The sequence below is a fragment of the Jatropha curcas genome, chromosome 11 (genome assembly GCF_041381405.1).
Source record: "Jatropha curcas cultivar XTBG-Jc1 chromosome 11, XTBG_Jcur_1.0, whole genome shotgun sequence".
Classification (NCBI taxonomy): domain Eukaryota; kingdom Viridiplantae; phylum Streptophyta; class Magnoliopsida; order Malpighiales; family Euphorbiaceae; genus Jatropha; species Jatropha curcas.
The window spans coordinates 25,098,786-25,119,923 of record NC_143161.1 but is presented as its reverse complement, the minus strand read 5'-3'; the positions used below and the strand labels follow the sequence as shown (position 1 = coordinate 25,119,923).

At 36.4% G+C, this 21,138-nt stretch overlaps 1 protein-coding gene, 1 long non-coding RNA gene and 1 pseudogene across 5 annotated transcripts; 2 read left to right on the top strand and 1 right to left on the bottom strand.

The window, feature by feature from the left end:
• Window positions 1-4,697: 4,697 nt before the first annotated feature.
• On the top strand, window positions 4,698-5,792 carry LOC149492805 (uncharacterized). Its single transcript, XR_016318967.1, has 2 exons — window positions 4,698-5,187; window positions 5,327-5,792. It is a non-coding gene; the product is annotated as an uncharacterized LOC149492805 (long non-coding RNA).
• Window positions 5,793-7,655: 1,863 nt separating this feature from the next.
• ERD3 (S-adenosyl-L-methionine-dependent methyltransferases superfamily protein) lies at window positions 7,656-13,595 on the bottom strand. Of its 4 annotated transcripts, none has more exons than XM_012219681.4 (8): window positions 13,455-13,595; window positions 11,690-11,978; window positions 11,437-11,585; window positions 11,121-11,316; window positions 10,750-10,960; window positions 9,545-10,220; window positions 9,334-9,411; window positions 7,656-8,279 (listed from the first exon to the last, which is right to left on the bottom strand). In XM_012219681.4, exons 2-8 carry the CDS (start codon window positions 11,957-11,959, stop codon window positions 8,057-8,059), a joined length of 1,803 nt encoding a protein of 600 aa, XP_012075071.1. In that variant the 5' UTR covers window positions 11,960-11,978; window positions 13,455-13,595; the 3' UTR covers window positions 7,656-8,056. The 4 variants fall into 4 exon arrangements, with proteins under 4 accessions (XP_012075071.1, XP_012075070.1, XP_012075073.1 ...); XM_012219680.4 differs by lacking the exon at window positions 13,455-13,595 and adding an exon at window positions 13,237-13,432; XM_012219683.4 differs by lacking the exon at window positions 13,455-13,595 and adding an exon at window positions 12,305-12,732.
• A 1,036-nt stretch (window positions 13,596-14,631) lies between these two features.
• LOC149492804 (uncharacterized) lies at window positions 14,632-18,523 on the top strand (annotated as a pseudogene).
• Window positions 18,524-21,138: the final 2,615 nt, after the last annotated feature.

Sequence of the window (21,138 nt, the reverse complement as noted above, 5' to 3'; positions counted from 1 at the left end):
CAAAATCAGGTAAAGTAAGAATAAGGGTAGAAGTAAGCTTATCTTTGATTTCTTTGAAGCTTTTATTTGCAGCTTCGGTCCATACAAACTGTTGAACTCTCTCTTTCTTCAAGCAATCTGTGATGGGAGCGACGATGCTACTAAAGTGTCTGAGAACCGCCTGTAGAACGTAGCAAGTCCATGAAAACTATGAACTTTGGTGATACTCTTGGGGGTGGGCCAATTTCGAATGGCCTCAATTTTTCTGTCATCAACATGAATTCCTTTCGAGCTAACAATATAGCCAAGAAATAGGATCCACTCCGTCATAAAACTGCACTTCTTAAGGTTGATGTATAACTCATTTTCTTGTAAAGAGTTCAACACCAGACGAAGGTACTGAAGGTGTTCTTCCTCAATGACTGAAGATCAATATGTCATTAAAATAAACAACCACAAATTTGTGCAAGAAATGATGCAAAATCTGAGTCATAAGTCGCTGAACATGCTCGGTGCATTAGTCAACCCAAACGGCATAACTAACCACTCATATAATCCTTCCTTGGTCTTGAAGGCAGTCTTCCATTCATCTCCCTCTTTGATTCAAACTTGATAGTACCCACTGTGAAGATCTATTTTATAAAACACTATAGATCCTGACAGTTAGTCCAACATGTCCTCTAGACGAGGAATAGGGAATCGATATTACACCGTGATCTAGTTGACGGCTAGGCTATCCACACACATTCTCCAGGTCCCATCCACACACACTCTCCGAATATGTCCCTTTTTCAATAATTCTTCTACTTGTTCTTGAAGAATCTAACTCTCCTTTGGATTCATCTTATAATGGAGCAGGTTCGGTATCTTCTATCCAGGGATGAAATCAATTGATGTTGGATGTCCCACAAAGGTGGAAGGGAGGATGGTTCTTCAACTAAAGTATGGAACTCATCTAACAACTCCTTTACAGGTGGTGGTACTAGTGATCTTACATGAGATTCTATTTTCGGTTTGATTAACAAAGCTAACCCACCTCCAGACTTCTCAATTGCACCGGTTAATTCCTGCACATTGAAAGAAATAGCTACTATGGATTTCCCCTCTACTTTGGAAGCTTTGGTAGAAGATCCAGAAAGTAGGACAATTATTTTCTTATTTTTCCAAGTAAACAAGTGTGAATTCTCTTTCACTTGTGCAATGCATCTACATCAAACTGCCATGGCCGTCCTAACAGTACTCCACAATCATCCATATCCACAACATCACAACTAATGGAATCTGTGTACGACTTTCCCATTGAGATAGGCACTTTTCAAATTCGATTTATTTCAATCATTGGACCCTCCTTAATCCACCCTACCCTGTATGGCGAAGGATGTGGTTCTGTGGGAAAATTGAGCTTCTCAACCAGTTGTTTGGCTATCAAGTTTTCACAACTGTAACTGTCGATAATGAGTCGGCACACTGCATCACCAACATGACATTTAGCCTGAAAACTTTTCGTTCACTGAGTTTCACCTTCTTGTTTTGGTGAGTACAATATTTTTTGAACAACATATGTAATTTCACTATCTTCTAAACCAGCCTAGGATCCATCATCTTCGTCTTCTACTTCTTCAACCTCAGCTACCTCATCAACTACGTTCACTTATCGATGCCCATCATTAGCCCCCCTACATTCTGGACATATATTAGATGCATGTCCTTGTTTCATGCATCAATAACAATAGTCTCCAGTTGGCTTCTAATACAGATTCGGTTTATTGTTTCTGTCTGCCATGGGAGCCTTTCCTCGGGAGTCCTTATTTTCTTCTGTTGTAATCTACGGTAAGTTCTGGTTAGTAGCAGGAGTTTCTGCCCTTGAATTCTGTCCACTGGAATTGCGACTGAACTGTTGATTTTCGGGTGAATAGGGTTGCCTGAAATTTTGGTTACGATTAGGTGGTTGTTGAGGCTGCCAATTAATTCTATCTTTTGCATATTTGGCCATCTCAATTGCATCTGCCAAAGTGAAAATTGCAGCTACACCCATCACATTACGTCATGATTTAATCCCCTCTGATAATAAGCCACTTGCTGGGATTCAGTCTCACAATTGTCACATCGAGCCTGCAATCTCAAGAATTCTTTCATATACTCATCTACCTTTCGATTTCCCTGGAAATAGTCATGGTAGCTATTATACAGGATTTGGGAGTGATCACTAATGGGAAAACGTTGCTCAATCATCTGTTTTATTAAGATCCAATCTCACACAAGTTCAATCCTTTGACGATGGCGTTCATTTTGACAGAAGGCCACCATGCTTTTGTTCTTCCTTTTAGTTTATAGGCCACAAGGGAAACTTTCCAATCCTCCTCAACATTCATGACCTCAAAGAATCGTTCAACCTCCGCTAGCCAGTCAAGAGTGCTTTCTATATCTAACTATCCTGAGAAAGGTTGAGCATCTACCTTTATTTGGTATCCATCATGAAAATTGTCACCATTCGCCCTATAATCTTGGCCTACATCATAACAATTTTGGCGTCTGGCATAATCTGGTTACTGTGGATTCGAGACTACTGTCGCAGCTGCAGGTTGTGGGTTGCTTTGTTGGATTGTCTAATCTGTTTGGTTAACTCTTCGAACTTCACCTCTATGGCTGTGATTCATGTCTCATGATTGTCGGCCATGGAGATACTTCGCCTTTCAGCTTTGATACTAACTGACGCAGTACGGTCATGTGAATGGGAATAACGATTATACTCCGTCAAGAGTTTTGATTAATGATATATGATCTGACGAAAGAATTAAAGAACTAACTCTCAAGGAAGTTTATTGAATATGAATAATAATCAAGGAATAATCTCCGTGCTCATAATACAAATAACCTATTTATAGGTTTAGGACTAATCACATAAAAACCCTAAAAATAACACAACAGTCGTAACTGGACAAAACCCTAGTAAGGTCGGCAGCACGGGCATGCTTGGTATGACACGGGCATGTCGACACTCGAATCGTAACTAGACTCATCGGCACGGGCGTGCTTGGCATGACACGGGCGTGCTTGGACTTCCAGAGGCTAGCACGGGCAACCTGGCTGTGACACGGGTGTGCTTGGATTTCCAAAGGCTAGCACGAGCAGGCTGGCTGTGACACGGGCGTGCTTGTGCTTCTTAGGCCTAGGCATGTCTCGCATCCTGGACTTCCAGAGGCTGGCACGGGCGTGCTAGAAATGGTACGGTCGTGCCCCTTCTTATTGGATTTGCAGCGATCCAAGTCTTCCATATATTTAAGTGCCAGTTGCTCCGCATCATTCTTGGATACCATTCAATAACCATTGAGGATGTGGGACTTGTTCTCTATTTTTTTTTTTTTTTTTTTTTGAAGTAAACAATAAGTCATTGAAGTCTCTAATACAAAACCAAGGCAAATCGGATATGTTTTTCAATGACTTAAGAAGAGACCAAGATTCACTTCTTCTATGATGTTTAGGCCTTTCATAAGATCGAATTAATCTCCAATGACCATGATCTGGGAGGATAGCAGAGATATCAATATGGGTTTGTGAGAAACAAAGTAAATGAGTTTCATTTCTGCCAATATAGTGCAACACTACCACTCAATCTACAATTATCAACAATAACCTCAAACCAAGAAGACTTTTGACAACTTCTACCATACTAGGATTAACTTTTGTTTCTTAACAAATATGGGTTGGTAAGTTTTTACTAATAGGCTAATGAGTTTTTACTAAATCCTGAAGGACTCAAACTATACATGGGTTGCCCAACCCACGATAATTCCAACTCATTGGCTTTGTAGGCCTAGTATCCAAGTCCTACCATTGGTAAATTATCTTCCACGCCAGTAATCTAATCATGTATCTTAAGTGGAATCAAAACATTATAAGTCTCATACTTCTGATGATAACACTGTGTAATGACTCTAGTGATATTCAAATCTCTTTATTTTGCAAGTGAACCACATTGCTAGAGTCGAGTTTGTAGGCAAAGAGATTGATTCCATGTTCTCTACTAACGCTAGTAAGAATCATTTTAGAACGACAATTTTGATTAGCTTTAACCACTCCATCATCACTAGCAACACCCAACCCTTCCCCTTCCTAGAATCAATGGAGATTCATTATGCAACTATCGATCCCTAAGAGAGTTTTCTTGTTGGCAAAAAATAACTCCAAGTTCAAGATCATATAACCTCTATATAATTGAACCAGATTAATCAAGTAAAAGATCGCAAAACTTATCAAAACTAAACCTTAATGCGCATATGACTGTCGCAAAGCTCAATAAAATTCATGGTTCAGCTACAAAAATGCCAACAAAGTTCTTAATCGTTTTAGCCACAGATTCAACCATGAGACCAATTGCAAAACCGTATACTTGAGTACATAAAAAGGTATCAAATAAGGGGAGATTGAGGTTGTTCATTAATACCTAATTTGTGGAACTAAAGCAAATGATTGTCAAAAGTCGAAAGGACTCATTCCAATGACTTTGGCAATGCACACTTTGTGTAACAATTGAAATAGGTAAAGAAAAGAACCTACTTCCTATTTCAAGGGTGCTTATTCCTTTCTTGGACACCAAAATGAAGCCATACTTTGCTTCATAGCATTAAAGTTTATATCTTGTCAGTAAAGAAACGTCCCACTAAACAAAGGCTAATTGGGTGGGAATCATCCAGAATAGAGCTCTCTTCCACCACCACACCACCACCCTCCTCTTCCTCAAGAGAGACAGTTGCCTTAAATCCGTCTCCAACGAGCTAGCATTGGAAGACACGACACCATAACAATGAAAGAAAGATTTTCGTAATAAGAATCACTAAACTTCTAACTTGCTAGCATTGTTACCAAAAACGCGTTTAAAACGCGAATAAAACGGTCGCTCATGTATTGTTCGTTTGAAAAAGGGATTTTCCTTTTTTTTTTTTTTTAAGGCTTGTGGATTTTAAAACCGATTATACGAGAGCCATACCATTTTAAATTGTAAGTATGATACATATGCATATAAAACATGTAGAAAAATAAAATCTTATCTTTATTCTTTAACTTTCTCTTTCTTCTTACCCAAAATCTCACTCGACATTATTGAACGCCTAAACCTTTAAAGCTCGACCAATCACTGTGCTCTCTGTATCGCACATCGATGCTGGACAGTTGTGATTCATTGGTTGTCGACCTCTCCACCGTTCGAAGGTATGCCATTGCCATTCACTTATGTTTCCATTTTTATTTTTGTTCCTTTCATTGTTTCCATTTCTTATCCCTTTTTAAGTTTTAATCTTTGATGCTCTCTAGTCCATTACATTGTTGTAATGTTCTTGTGACATCCCAGGTTTGGGGCACAACACCTTAGGCGAATCCCACATCGGCTACGCACAAGGTGGAAGTCCTATACATAAAGGGTGGCAACCTTGAACATGGTAGACGCATTTTGGGCTGGCAGAGCGGAGGTTTTCCCTGGCCCAAAAACAAAACCGTGAGGGTTCAGGCCAGGTTTGACACCCAAAGCGGACAATATCTACCATGGGCTGGGCTGTTACAGTTCTTCTTCTTAATGGAAAGGAATAAACATGAGTGTGGATTTGGGTCATGGATTCATTGATTTAAACTCTATTTATGTGACTATAGCTAATGATGAAGATGATAATGATGATACAGGTTTTGGTCTTGATAACAACCCAAATTTTGATTCTTCCGTCTGATGATTGATTTATGTTGTGACTCATGAAAACTTTTGATTTATGTTGATGATTATCTTAGCTTTTTATGTTGCAATATGAACTTTTATTTGTAGTTTATGATCTTTATACTTTGAATTTTTATTTGGAGTTGGTGATGTAATGTTATGAAATTTTGTATTGTTTTTTTATATAATATTATGATTTATGAGACTTTGTATTTAGAGTTGGTGATATGATGTTCTAAAAATAGATGTACACTACAAAAAAATTGCCAAAATTTTGAATTAGCCAACATATAAAACACGTATAAGTTCATATCCATTTTTTAAAAGTTAATGTTTTTTTAACGTTTATTTGACCGTTTTTTCATTTCAAGTGTCGAATTAAATACGAACGTATTGAATCCAGTTTAATCCCTGTAATGTATTTAACTAATTATGCTTACTATAGAGCAAGACTATTTTTTTTTTTTTCTTAACTTTTGAGAAAAAATCTTTTGTTGAATTAGATACTCCCTTCACTTCATTTATATAAAGAAAAATTTTAAATTGGTTGTTCTATTTGTATAGAGGATTTTGCCTTATTTGATAACGTTGGGAACCATGCTAAAGCAAAATATCTATGTTGTCCTCTGCTAGTCCTTTGTTAAGCTTTAACAATGGAAGAATATCAAGGTAGTACCAAACAAACATTTAGATGGGCATTAAATGTGAGCAAAGTTACAAGAATATGTTGTATATTGATTAGATCTCAAATTTAATTAAAAATGAGCAGATATAAGTGCTATTAGCTCTAATACAAATACAGTTTTTATTGAGAAAGACCACAAAATTTTCACTTCGAGCATATTTAAATGAAGTGGTAAACAGTTTGCAAGAATATTTAAACATTTTTGCGCTATTTTAAATATGTTCTTGTAACCTAACGGTGGTTGAAATGAAAAAACTGAGTAGCACAACTTTGTAAAACAGTGGCCAAACAAAGCTTTCCCTCCAAAAGACAATGCTTAGTCTTTACTTTTTGCACCCGTTTGTTTTTCTTTTATTCAAACAAAGTATTTCATAACAAACATCAATTAATGAAAACATTAGGGCAAAGAGGTCTAAGGACTAGTTATCACCGACTGTGTTAAGATCAAATGGCAAAAGGAGATTCATTGTATCTGTGGATGTGGATGATTAGTATGGAGTTGTAACCTATTCCATATATATATGAGATCAGTTTTAAGAAGTTGAGGGATACTTTCTTGTTTCGAAAATTTTGGCCCTAAATTGTTGTATTTTGCGCACATAAAATGAAAAATAGAGAATAAGAAAATTGAAATCCCCAATTATTTTGAATTTTTTTGTGGCTATAAAATATAATGCCTCCGTTCCATTTTTTTGAATAATTATTTTTTCCATAATAATTTTTATTATTGTCCATTAAATGAATGACTTTTATTAATATCTTAATGAATTAAATGTAAAAATTAAACAATTATTTTTTACTTTTGCTAATGTGTTAATTAGTTAAGTGTAAAGAGGGGCGATATGATTATTGCTGACCGATTTTTTAATTTGCTTTTTTATGAAACTATGTAAATTTCTTAATATACTTGTTTTGTCATATAAATAAAATGAGATGGATGGAATGTAATCTATCCACGAACATCTAATTAACTCATCTCATTTTCTGCTCATGCATTAATTGTCTTGTATTGCAAATGGGGAAGAGCTCATCCATTAATTGTCTTGTATTCAATATTGGGGAAGAGTCAAAAGTGTTTTAGGTGTACAATAGAAAAGAAAAAGGGAATAAATTTCAGTTTAACTACCTCCTTAATTCGAATACAGAAGTAGTTTTCTTTATGTAAATAGAATGGAAGGAGTATAAATTTATTCTGAAAATATTATATCAAAAGTTCAATAATTTTTGTAATGAATGCATTATACAGTTTGTATTTGCTTTAGGCAAGTATCAGTGAAGTTTTAAGCAGAATAGCCTACAACAATTTCATAATTTTCATTACATATAGACATCACAATGTGTGATGGTGAGGTTTCTTGCATCCTCAAATTGTTACATGCACTTACAATATTCAGTTTCTAACATATAAAATAATCAAAATCCAAAACAAAAGAACCCAATAAAGAAAAAAAAATGCCAAGAATATATGGATTGCCTTACCAGGGCAGTATAAATTAATAAAACTAGGTCATTGTGTAGCTATTTCTCATTGACAATTTGAATCTGAAGATCTTGGCTCTTGGCTCCTTGTGGATGGATTAATTTCTCCACAATGTATTGAACTTTACTTACTAATGTCTGGCGGCTATCCCAGATAGCAATTACACAGCCATTCAGGAGATTATCATCAAGTATGGGATTTTCTATTTCTATCATCTTGAACTCTTATTAGAGGAGTACCAGATTTTTTTCTGGCAAACCAATATCTTTTCCTTCTCAAGATTGTATTCAGTTTCTTCTTTGTGGCAGCCCCACCTAATTCCCTTGGCAATCGTAGCAATAGCATCCACAAAATAACTGGATTCCCGTATTAGTGCATAACCACTGGGGCGGAGGATTCGATCCATCTCCAAGAGCACATACTTCATGTCACATCTGCACAAGTACCAAAAATTGTTAGAACAACATAAATGCAATTCACATACTTCCCATTGGTGGAAGAAAACTAACAGTTACACCAGCATTTTTTAGCAAATCACACAAATTTCAGATTATTTAAATAAATTCAAGATTAAACAACAGCATACTGACCGATACTGGATGTAGCATATAGCAAAAGAGGATAAAAATTAAGGTATCCTAGTTTTAATTTTTATCAAGACACCAAAGATTTATTTTTGGTACATCAGAAAGAAATTAAAAGCTGTTATATCTACATATCATTTAGAAAAAAGAATGACAATAGCATTGTTTTCTTAGAAAAAGAAACTGGATATGATGTGGAAAATAAAAATGCTTGATTAATGAGTATTTCATAAACTTAGTCAAAAAAAAAAAAATGTACTTGCAGCTTACTTAAGAATGAAAATAGCAAAAAACTGGCCAATCATTGGAGTGCATAAACGTTTAGACCTAAACAAGTTGACAAACATTCGTCACCACAAAGAGCTTAGACTCAACTTCAAGGTCAAAGTACATATTTTCTCTAACTGGGCCAGGCTCGGGCAATATGTTAGGCCCAAGCTATTGAATCATGCGGCAGATCGGCTTAGATCCAGTTAAATAAAAAATCTGACCCAAATTACGTCAATCCTGACATGCATATTTATAAGGTCTGTTAACATTCTGAGTTATTTTTCTCTGGCCATGGTTGAATATAAAAGGTAGATAACTGACTTTATCAGTGTCTTTAAATTTCATAAGCAGAAGGAAAGGTGACACCTTCCATCATGCATTTCAGACCACTTTATCACATGAGGGTCCGTATCAAACCCGAAATCCAAAATAAGTTACATGAGGGTCCGCATCAAACCCGAAATCCGAAATAAGTTACCATAACTTAAGAGATCAACCCTTAGGCCTAATACCAAACGACATTTATAAAGAGAATACCAAGTAAATTTACCAATTAGACTCACACACACAGACAAGTGCACACACCTGAGCAATTTCACGGAACAACGTATCAAAACTAAGAACTATTTCTTACCGGTGGCTCTCAGCAGTAAAAAGGCCATCAAGGTGAAGGAGATCATATGTTCGAGGGTATGTTGAGAAAGCTTCACACCTATCAAAGAGCATAGAAACAAATCAAACACCACCACTCAGCTAGGTACCAAATGATATGAAACATGTAGAGTTCATGACAGCCATGTTAATCACACAGAAATAGACATTACAAAAAGCAGATTTAAGATTACCAATCATGGTAGGTTCCGATAAGGCCTCGGTCGTAGATAACAGGAAGCGTATTCAGAGCATACGAAGACACCACATTCATGACCCACGAGGGATCATCAACCACAGCTGCAGCAAAACCTCCATATAGAGTATTCATGTCCATCACATTTCTTATCTTATCAGTCCCAAGTGCTGGAAGCAACTTTTTGTAGTGCTTTGCTCGAACCTTCCATTTGCTGTCATCGTGTTTGAAAGCACTAGCACTCCCACCAGGAGCCTCTGAAATACGTTCAGGAGCAGCATGCAACCGCTGCGGCCACTTTGGGATGGATTCCAGGGCTGAATTCTTAAGTTTTTGGCTGGGAACAAGAACACAAGAACGAAGTGGAGTGTACCATGCAGAATCTGGTTCAAGGCTGTCATCACATTTTGGTGGGTAGGCATCAGGTGCAGCAAGTTTGCTGTAGCAACTATTATCTGAAGCTTTCTGCCACACAGCAATGTCATCCTTCTTGTTGTACAATTTAAAGCACATTGAAGTTAGAAGTTCCTGCAACTTTTCATAGTCTGATTTCTGCTCTTCTACTGTAGTGTTCCACCCTCGCCAACGATTTTCATAGTTGACTGGAGGACCAGACAGGACCCAGAAGCCACCAGGACGGAGTATACGATGAATTTCTAGGAGATAAATGCCACCTGAAAAAGAAAATTCCCATCATTTTAAGCCAGAAACTGAATTTGGACACCTATCACTAATTCGATGTTAAATCGAAAAAGACAAAAAAGTGAGCTACAGGGGAATGGGAAAGGCAAAAGATGGGAAGAACACAGTTAAGGAAATTCAATCAATTTATGATGTTATAATACAACATGTAGCAATAGTATCTAACGGAAGGTGAGAAAAATAAACCTCATCTGATAGGAAATTATGATAGGAAGCATCAGCAACTAAGCTGGTGGTATTGGTTCAAATTTCAAAGCATTTCCTGATTCCTTGGAATGAAGGACTTGTATTAAAGAAATTCAGCTATCAATTAGGGAAACTTCAAAAACCTAGAACATATCTATAACTCCCCAATCTAAAAATGGAATAAGAATCACAAAAATTTAATCGTTGATAAAGCCTGACTGTCTAATTGCATTATCCTTTTATATCCATGGTCATGAATATTGCAATAATCCTGTTGTAGTAAAATGTTGACCTAAGTCAGTAATAATCAATTACCATATTCAGTCCATGGGATGAGGCATCTTGAGCAATGAGCCATATCAAAAGAGCCAGAGGGGAAAGGTAGGCGTTGAGTGGAAATGATGCCTAGGATCGCAGGAATTCCACGTTCCAATGCAAACTGGACTTGAGCTTCATGATTGTCTCTTGGTGCAAGAGAAAGTGTTAGAATCCCTCTATCCAATAGATCGCCACCCCAACTTGCAACCTAGATACAAACACAATCAGATAGATTAAGTGACAGAGATTCTGATAAAAATAAGGGGCACTAAATACTTGATGCAATATGAATTCCAACAGAACAAGGCTGGCAATTCCAATATAATCAATTCCAGATACCATGGGTAAAAAGTGAGAATGAAACTCACCCCACATCCAGTATCAATAGCAGTGCGAACAGTTCCATCTTTCATTTCTGGAATCAGATCTTCCATCAGATCAACATAGGCACCCACTCCTCTAGGAAACATAGTTCCTCCACCAGGAAAGAGGAATTTCTCCCCCTCTTTCCTCAGCCAGTTCTGATTAGATTTCTGCTTATTAATCCAATCATATGGTACATTTCTGAGACAAGATCCGCAGGCAAAGTAAGAAAAATTTGCTAAAGCAGAAATTCAAGCATAACAACTAAAGTTAAAGCCCTTCAACAAACACAAACAAATATAAAAAATAAAAAGGATCTACCTGTACCAACATTCGTCCCTGCTCTTTGGCCATCTGATTGGTGGCTTATACCCATCTGGTGGTGGTACTAAGCATACCTTCCTTTCAAACGGAGGAGGACAGTGACGTTCCATTAAAGTAAGCCGCTGATATCCATACTTCTTCCACCTCTGCACAATGACACAAATTATCAACACTGCAATTCCTACTCTACAGATCCTAGAAAACCTGTATAACACCATTTAATCAAAACTAAACAAAAATTAAGTAATACCCTTGGATCTGTGCATGGAGTGTAATCTTGATAGTCACTACTGCATTCAGGAAAGACAGCTGATTTAATTTGGAGAGGAGCGACTGCCGGTTCCTTGGGGGACGAGACTGGCTTAGTAATATCCTTAGTCTCAATCAAATTTTTCTCAGAACAAAAAATTCCACCGAGGTAGAAGGAAAACCCACATAGTACAACAAACAATATTGACATGGAAACGACCCGGGACCTTTTATCATTTGGAGAAACCGGTTTTCCATCTTTATGCTTCATGATCTACAACAATTATTATCTGCCAAAGCAAGTTAAGTTATAAGTCGAGACTTTAGCACAATCTATCATTTACACTATTAAACTTTTTCATATCAGCATCAATCATACCAAAAATTGAAAACCAAACAAAATTCAAAACTCTAAAAGCTTCCATCTCTATATCATACAACATAGACGAACTCAATCCAACATGGCATTTTCCCAAAATCTAATAGATCCAGAAAAACAAAGAAAAGCCCAAAAGTTTGCAGTAATTGGGGGAAATAGTAAAGTACTGAAATGGGAAAAGGACAGCAAGGATATCAATGACAAAACCCCCAAATTTCTAGGAGAGATCCAGCTTACAATGACAAAATGCTTCGGCCAATTCTAATGGATGGCTAAATAATCAACCGAGAAAATCAGAGCATCAGGAAGTAAAGAAAACAAAGTGATTGATAGAGAGGCAATGGTCAAACAAATTAGTTGGACCATTGAAACGACATTGTTGAAAAGAAAAACAGAAGTAGACTACAAGATCTAATAGCAACTACCGACATATAGTTTCACTTTCCATTATACATCTTTTATGGGACCCAACTCCATCAAAACCCAGTCGTCCTATTTCTCTTTCTATCTCATTATACCACCGAATTCATAAAGGCAAAAGAGGGAAAACAATAAATCTATGGAATTTTAATAATTTCCTTGAAACCCAAGAAAAAAGGTTCCATGATTAGCTCTTTTCTTCAGTTCTCGCACATCATCATCAACAAACATAGAACAGGACAAAACAAAATCATTATCGCAATTCAAGAAAAAAAGCAAAACACATACGATTAATTTCATCCTCCAAAATTTACCAAAAAAAGAAAATATAAGAGACATAAACAGAAGACGAAGCTGAAAGTGCATGACAGGAAAACAAAGGTTTGCAATTTAAAAACATTAGTGTGTACAAGAAGTGTGCTGGACATATTATAAAAATGGATTTGTATCAAACACCCATTTGGAATTTCCAAAATTGAGCTAATAACTTAACATTAGTGTAAAAAATAACGAATTAAAAGAAGGAAAAAAAAAAACAAATGGGTCACCAGCAAAAAGCCCAGATCTGCAAAGTGAAAGAAGAAAAGAAGGAAAGCTATAGATTGATGCAGTAACAATGATGTTAACAGATAACCATCAAAGGACAGATCTGTCAGAGATAGAGCGAAAGTAGAAGGTACCACAAGAATAAACACAGCAGAACAGCAACCGAACAATAACATATAGATAACAGTAATGTCATACTGTACCTTTCTCTGCACTTAATTTTCTCTATCTTCAGAAATTCAAACAAAAAAAAAAAATCTACACTGTATGTTATTCAAGAAAAAAAATATACATATATATATAGTACATATATAAACCCCTCTCGAGCAGAAAGAATGAGAGGGGAGTGAAGAAAAGGAAAAGGAAAAAGGATATGAAGAAGCAATGAGACAGAGATATCTCTCTTAATCTCTTGCTCTACCTTAAATAAGGTTACTCCTTCTTCCTCGCATTCCATTCTTGCTTAGCTGTCTTCCCTCTTTTTTCTCTTTCTCTTTTTTCTTTTTAATTTTTTTTTGGTCATGTTATTATATTTCCTTCCTCCTGACTCTGCGTTTTACTTTTATTACTCAGCGGTAAATTCTTGGATGGTAAAAAAGGTAAATCAAAAGCTAGAGTTGAATGATTAAACTTGGTTAATCATTATTATCTATATTACACGCACAAATAGAGATTATGATAATAATCACCGCCTCAATGCCTAACTTACACTTGAATCTACCACTCTAATGGAGAACATAATAATGGGCTCCAGACCTACCCTACTGCTACTCCCATCATAATTCGGGCTCATAATAAAAGAAAGGGAAAATAATTAATTGGTCCCTGAAGTTTGACCAAACTATCTAAGTGTCCTCGCATTTTTTCAATATTAATTCAGAGTCCCTGATGGTTTGGTTCCGTTAAACTATGAAGTCTTTCCATCCATTTTTCCCCCAATGTGCCGTTAAAATTTGTGAACAAATGAAAATAACCTGACTTTTACATAGGAAAAGACAATTATACCCTATGTTACTTAATGGATTGAAGTGGAGGGAAAATGAGGAGTCAACTGTTTGTCGAGAACTAACAACTTCCTTAGCACGCCATATTCTTTCTCATTCCATGGAAGCTGTAGATCGATTTCTACCCAAAAAAAAAAAAATGAAGTAAGTTTCATCATTCAGCAACTGTAAGGAAAGAGGCGAGTAGTGGAACGAAGAATCACCCTTCATTACAAGGTAAGTTAGCGATTCTGTTCTAAAAACCATATGAAGTTTTGAAAAAATTATGCATTTTTATCAATATTAGTCATTGATTATGTTGTAAATATCTATGCCTTTGAATCGGTGCAGTAGAAACATATATATTAGCATAGGTTAGGGTTTTGATTGTGAATTATTAGTTTTAATAACTTTGGTCTCCAACTATGGTTTTCACTTGAAAAAACAGGGGGTTTTAAAGTGCATTTTTGTTGTAAATATCTATGCTCTTAAGTCGTTTTGCACTAGAAACATATATATTGGCATAGGTTAGGATTTTGATTGTGAATTATTGGTTTTAATAACTCTAGTCTCCAACTGTGGTTTTCACATCAAAAAACAGGTTTTAACGTGAAAATGGCTGAAATGATATATCACAAATTAGAAGTTGAGTATGGAGGGGAAACTCGTTATTTGTATGATGTAGACCCTGATAAGATTTCTTTCATTATGTTGATGGCGAATGTGTGCAAAGCGCATCGTCTAACGGCAGGTTCAGTGGAAATTATTTATGGAGATAACATTCAAATAGAAAGTGATAAAGATGTTTGTTTAATGTTTGAGTTATTTAAGAATAGTCAGTTTATTGAGATGCGTTTAGTGGATAGGCAAGTTTCTTTACCATTTGAGATGCCACAAACACAACATAGTCAAGTTGTGGATAATATCGCAGGAGTGAGTAATTCTGAGCCTGAATCCAGGGGCAAGATGATGATGAGGTGACTATTATACTGATGTTGGGATTATGAACGAGAAAATAGAGCCTTCTTAGATATTGATACCATTAAACTTCATTTATGCAAAAATGGGTTCGTGGAAAATTATTACAAATGGATACATCATGGTGAACCTCGAGTTTTCAGTGGGTCAGGCCACTCTATTTCTGTAAGTTCAGAAGGTCAGCTTTTTTAAGTTCAATATGATAATTGATGTAGGTAGAGCAGAATTCCATTGGGACAATATGGAGGAATCGCCAAACTATGCAGCACAACAATTATTTAACATGCTAAATGCAGCTAATAGTGAACTGTGGCCTGGATGCAAGAATCATTTAGTTCTATTTTTAGTGGCACAATTATTGCACATGAAAGTAGAGCACCATTTTTCAGAAAGGTGTTATGATGATTTTGTGCAGTTATCAAAAGAAATGTTGCTTGAAGGCTATTCGATGGTGGATAATTTTTACCAGACAAAAAAAGTAGTTCGGGGATTAGGACTACCCATGAAAAAGATTGATTGTTGCCGAAATAATTGTATGATATACTGGGGTGTTGACTCTGAATTAAGAGAATGCAAGTTTTGTAATCTTCCTAGATATCAACGGCGGGGTCAAGGGACTAGTAGAGTACAAAGAGAGAAGGCTTTCAAGAAGATGTATTATTTTCCTCTTGTTCCTCGCCTTCAAAGGTTATATGCATCTAAGGCGACAGCTAAACACATGAGATGGCATGCTTTGCATGAATATGAGGATGGTATAATAACTCATCTATCAGACTCTGAAGCCTGGAAACACTTTGATAACAATCATCTTGTGTTTGCTGCTAAGCTGAGAAATGTGAGATTGGAGCTTTGTACTGTTGGGTTTCAGCCATTTGGCCAATCAGGACAACAATATTTATCATGACCTGTCATTGTCACAGCATATAATCTACCACCTTCAATGTGTATGAAAGATGAATACATATTTTTGTGTGTTATTGTACCTAGCCCTAATAATCTGAAATACAAAATTGATGTGTTTCTGCAACCTTTGATTGCCGAACTAAATTATTTATGGGAGTATGGGGTTGAAACGTTTGATATTTTGGCCAATCAGAATTTCATAATGCGAGCTGCTTTACTTTGGACCATTAGTGATTTTCTAGAATTTAGAATGTTATCTGAGTGGAGTAAGGCAGGCGAATTGCCTTGTCCTAATTGCATGGAAAACACTAATGAATTTATACTAAAAAATGGAGGTAAACAATGTTGGTTTGATTATCATCGTAAATTCTTACTAGAATCTCACCCTTGGAAGCGAAATCAACAATGCGTTAGAAAGAACACAATTATCGCTGATCCCCCTCCACATGTGAAGTCTGGAGCTAAAATATTACAAGAAATTGAAGATCTAGGGCTTATGAAAGTTACAAAGTTAAGTGCAGAAAAGGTAAATGGTAGAATTGGCTGGAATAGCGGATGGAAAGAGCGAAGCATCTTCTAGGATTTGCCATACTGGAGTTCACTTCTTATCCGTCATAACCTTGATGTGATGCATATAGCAAAAAATGTGTTTGAAAATCTGTTCAACACTGTCATGAACATTGAGGGAAAATCCAAGGATAATGCAAAAGCTAGAGCAGACATGAAGGAAATTTATCGTCGACCAGAACTCGAGCAATCTGTAGTTACTGGAAAGTTTACAAAGACATGTTATTCTTTAGATAAACCCCAAAGGCAAGTATTATGCGAATGAGTCCGATCATTGAGGTTTCCAGATGGATACTATTCAAATATGGGTAGATGTGTCGACATGAGGAAATACAGATTGTTTGGCATAAAAAGCCGTGACTGTCGTATTTTCATGTAAAGATTGATTCTTGTGGCATTCCGAGAATTGTTGCCGGGGAAAATTTGGGAATTAATGACAGAATTGAGTCTCATTTTTAAGGAATTAATGATGATTGTTATTCGATGCGATTATATGGACCAATTAGAGCGAGAAATCCCAGTAGTCATATGCAAATTGGATCAAATTTTTCCACCCAGTTTCTTTGATTCTATGGAGCATCTTCATTTGCCCTATGAATGTCATATAGCAGGATCGGTACATTATAGATGGATGTATCCATTTGAGAGGTGAATCACTAACATCCCATTCTAATCATTACAATGTTATTTCAACTCATATTTACATAGTGTCTTTGTACAATTATAGACACCTGCAAAAAATTAAAAAGAATTTGCGCAATAAGGCAAAGGTTGAGGGATCAATTTGCAATGCATATTTGGTGCAAGAAGCTTCGACCTTCTGTTCACACTACTTTGAACCACATGTTTACACCAAGCATCAGAGAGTGTCACGTAATGATGACGGAGGAGATCGAATAGAATCTGAGTCAGAAGGGAATCTAATAATTTTCACCTATCCTGGGCGAACGATTGGTAAATAAAAAAAAAAGACGATTGACTGATGCGGAGATATGAGCGGCTCAAACCTATATTTTGTTGAATTGCGAAGAGATTACACCATTTGTACAGTAAGTATAAAACTTGTAGAGAGTCTAAACTTAATAGAGCTTAGTTAAATCATATTTATGATAATTTTGTTCTTTCATAAACAAGAAATATATCAAGCTTTTATGGCTACAAAATCCGAATTTGACTAATACTGCAGTTGATGCAAAACTAGACTCTGAATTTGCAAAATGGTTCAAATGTTGTGTAAGTAACTTTCTAATTACACAACATATATATGTACATTCTTAGATTTCACTCATGTCATTACTATTTGCCATAGGCTCGAAGCTCAGGAAGCGATATTGATAAAAGATTCATTATTGATCTAACAAGGGGACCTCTACCGGTTGCTAATGCCTTCTCTGGCTACTTTATAAATGGTTACAAGTTTCACACTGAGGGTTATGGGACAAGCAGAAAGACAATGAACAGTGGTGTTTGCATAAAGGGATCAAACTACAGTGATGAGTCAAATGATTTTTATGGCGAATTGGTTAAGGTTTTGGAGTTAGAATATCCATCCCTATCAATCAAGTGCACAATCTTATTCAAATGTGAATGGTTTGATCCTACGCCAAACTTTGGCATGAAGGTTCATCCTAAGTATAATCTTGTAGATATTAATCATAGAAGAAGATATACGAAGTTTGAACCTTTTGTGTTAGTGATGCAAGCTACACATGTGTACTATGTTCCATATCCATCATTGAAACGAGATCGTTATGATTGGATGGTAGTATGTAAAATCAAGCGTAGAGCAACTGTTCATGCAGTTGAAACCAAACAATTTGCTTTACTCACAATATCTAAGCCATTTCAAGAAGTTGCAGTTGATACGCAACCGATGCGAGTTGTTGAAGATTTAACAGATAGACTGGATGATGAAAGCGGAACTTATGTTGAAATAGGAGCATCAGACAATGAAGAGGAAGAAGATCAAATCATCATGAGCACCTAAGAAGACAAAGATCAAGAAGAGGAAGAAGAAGAAGAAGAGGAAGCAGATAATGATGAAGACAGAAATACTTAATGCATTATGTATTATGAATAATAAATTAATAGATGTATATATAATATTATTAATGAAGAATTTTAATGATGTTGACTTTCTTTAGACATATTTACCACATTTTCTGCAATTCATATAATTGTATACATACATATGTAGGTTCTGTTATCTGTAGTACAGATGGTTAGACGCAGGGCGATTGATTCAGACGCTTCCGGCAGTGGTCCACATGGAGGTCATGTCCGAGGACATAGTACACGTGGATGAGGAGGGACTATCTCTCCTCCTTCTTCTTCAAGTACATCTGGGCTTCATCTTCTGCTTAGCATCCCGTGTCGCCACCACTTCCTTCTATTCCTTCCTCTTTTACCCCATTTCCTGGACCAGCAAAGTCTTTCACAGCTTCACAGTCACCTACTGCACTAGGTAATCATAAATGTCATTTACTGTCATTTCAGTTATATATTAATTATTTATCTGTATTGATAGCATTTGTCACTTCTTTTGCAGCTTCATCTGAGCCACGTAATAAGCTCAGTTTGGTAGCGGGACAGTAAGTACTTATTTACTTTTTCCTTTGAACTTGGTTTTATTCAGATTTTGATGCTTTCATCTACTTATATTTCACTTATGTTTTGTTTTCTTAGCATATATCCATCCTCTCGAGCATCAAGGCAAATTATGAGGATAATCAAGCTACATTTAGATAAAGATGGATACATATGGGATGTCATACCACAAGAAGCGAGAGACTTTTATTGGGAAGAGTTTCAGGTATGATTTGGTTCAAGTTATATCTTCATTCAGTGTAATTAATAATCTGAATCTATGGCCCTTCACTTGCTCTTTATTGAAATTTTATTTTTCATTTTTGCAGAAGCATTTCGTATGGGAAGAGGTTATTACGATTATGCTAAAAGTGGCCTGGGAGAAATTGTACACTCTACAGTATGCTGACTTCACTTATAGGATGTGAAAAAGTGGTAAGAAGCAGTAGTGTATGTCTCAGGAGATATGGGAGAGCTGGCAGAAGGCTTGGGAGGATCCTGCATTCAAGAGAAAGTGTGAGATATTTGCACGAAACAGGCGCAGTGAGACTAGCGGTGACAGCGCAGGACTTTCTTGACACACAAGCAGATCAATATCTGCTATAGAGACATCTCGATTATTAGTGAGTCAATTAGTTATAGTTACAAAACCGATGTTTAATGAAATGACACCATATTAATATATCATGCATAAAAATTCATTACAGGCTGAAAAATATGGTTGTGAGCCCGCACCGATGGAGGCGTTCACTTACACTCACACAAAGGAACACGATGGAAGTACGTTTATCGATAGACGTGCCTTAGGCATCAATGTAAGTAACAATGAATAATATTTACATTTACTTTCTAGTCTTCTCTTACGTGTACAAGTTCAATATAATAAAGCTTGCAACTGCATTGATTAATTAATTTATTTTTTTTTCAAGAGAACTACAGTACAGCTTGTGAGCATGTTGTTTCTTCTTAAGCTGGATTGAAGCTAAGTCAAGAATTAATGAGCTAGCACTTTATCTGGAGGCCATAGGGACAATTTTACTATGGCTCAGCATCTGACGCTTCGATAACTTCCTCACGACCATAGCCCGTCCATAGTGCCGAGGAGATTAGTTCATTATGGGCTCATGTTGATGAGCAGGAGAGGCAGCTTGCAGAGCTTAGAGAGCATATCATGCGGATGTCCGGTCATCATGGTGCTAGTACTTCTTCCTCTGATCCTCCGTTGGCTATAGATCCACACGTTTCTACAGCTCTACATCAGCCACTATCGTCTCCTCTAGATCCTGATACTGTAGACGATACCTTGGTCACTCCTGCAGACACTACGACACATCTAGCAGCTGATACTACTATTAATCCAGGAGACACTTCATAGGATCATCCAGAGGACTGGCATCATAGATTTGATTTTGGAACATTTGAGATTTTCGTGATTTTTTCATATATTGTATAGTATATTATATTTATAGTTCCTTCTTAGATTGTTATTGTGTTGTGATGATGATTGTAATGTATATATATGTCGATTTTTGACAGGTGAAAAAAATTATGGTTTTTAATATTATTATTTTTTTTGCCAGTAATTATATTTTACAACCGACTAGCGACCGAACTGCAACCAAATTATAACCGTTAAATTTAAATTTGCGATAGATCACCAACTAATCACTTTCAAAATTTGCGACCGCGTTTCATAATTGTGACCGACACTTTCTGCAACCCATTTGCGACAAGCTTCCAAAAGGTAACAAGACGAAAATTAGCGACCAATATTTATACATTTGTCGGTCATGAAGTTGCGACCGCTTAGTCATTCAGTCGTAAAATTATTTACGACGAGCACTTTTGCGATCGATTAATGTCTGTCGCAACTCGGTCGCTATATCAATTTAGCGACTGATTTCGTATCAAATCGGTCGCAATTCAGCGTTCTTTTTGTAGTGATAGGAAGTGACAAGGAGGGTTCAAAAACTTGTATTCAGATGTGTTTGTGCCACCAAAAGATGGGAATATTGTGTTCAGAGTTGGTCAAGTGTTTAAGAATGTTACTAGTTGTAGGGAAGCTATAAGGGATTATGCTATTAAGGG

Excerpts from the sequence above, each read along its gene's own strand:
- ERD3 (XM_012219681.4), bottom strand. The coding sequence starts at position 11,959 with ATGAAGCATAAAGATGGAAAACCGGTTTCTCCAAATGATAAAAGGTCC. Across the intron at positions 10,221-10,749 it reads CATCCCATGGACTGAATATG|GTGGCATTTATCTCCTAGAA; the intron begins GTAATTGATTAT and ends TTTCTTTTTCAG. Across the intron at positions 8,280-9,333 it reads TTTACTGCTGAGAGCCACCG|ATGTGACATGAAGTATGTGC; the intron begins GTAAGAAATAGT and ends GTACTTGTGCAG.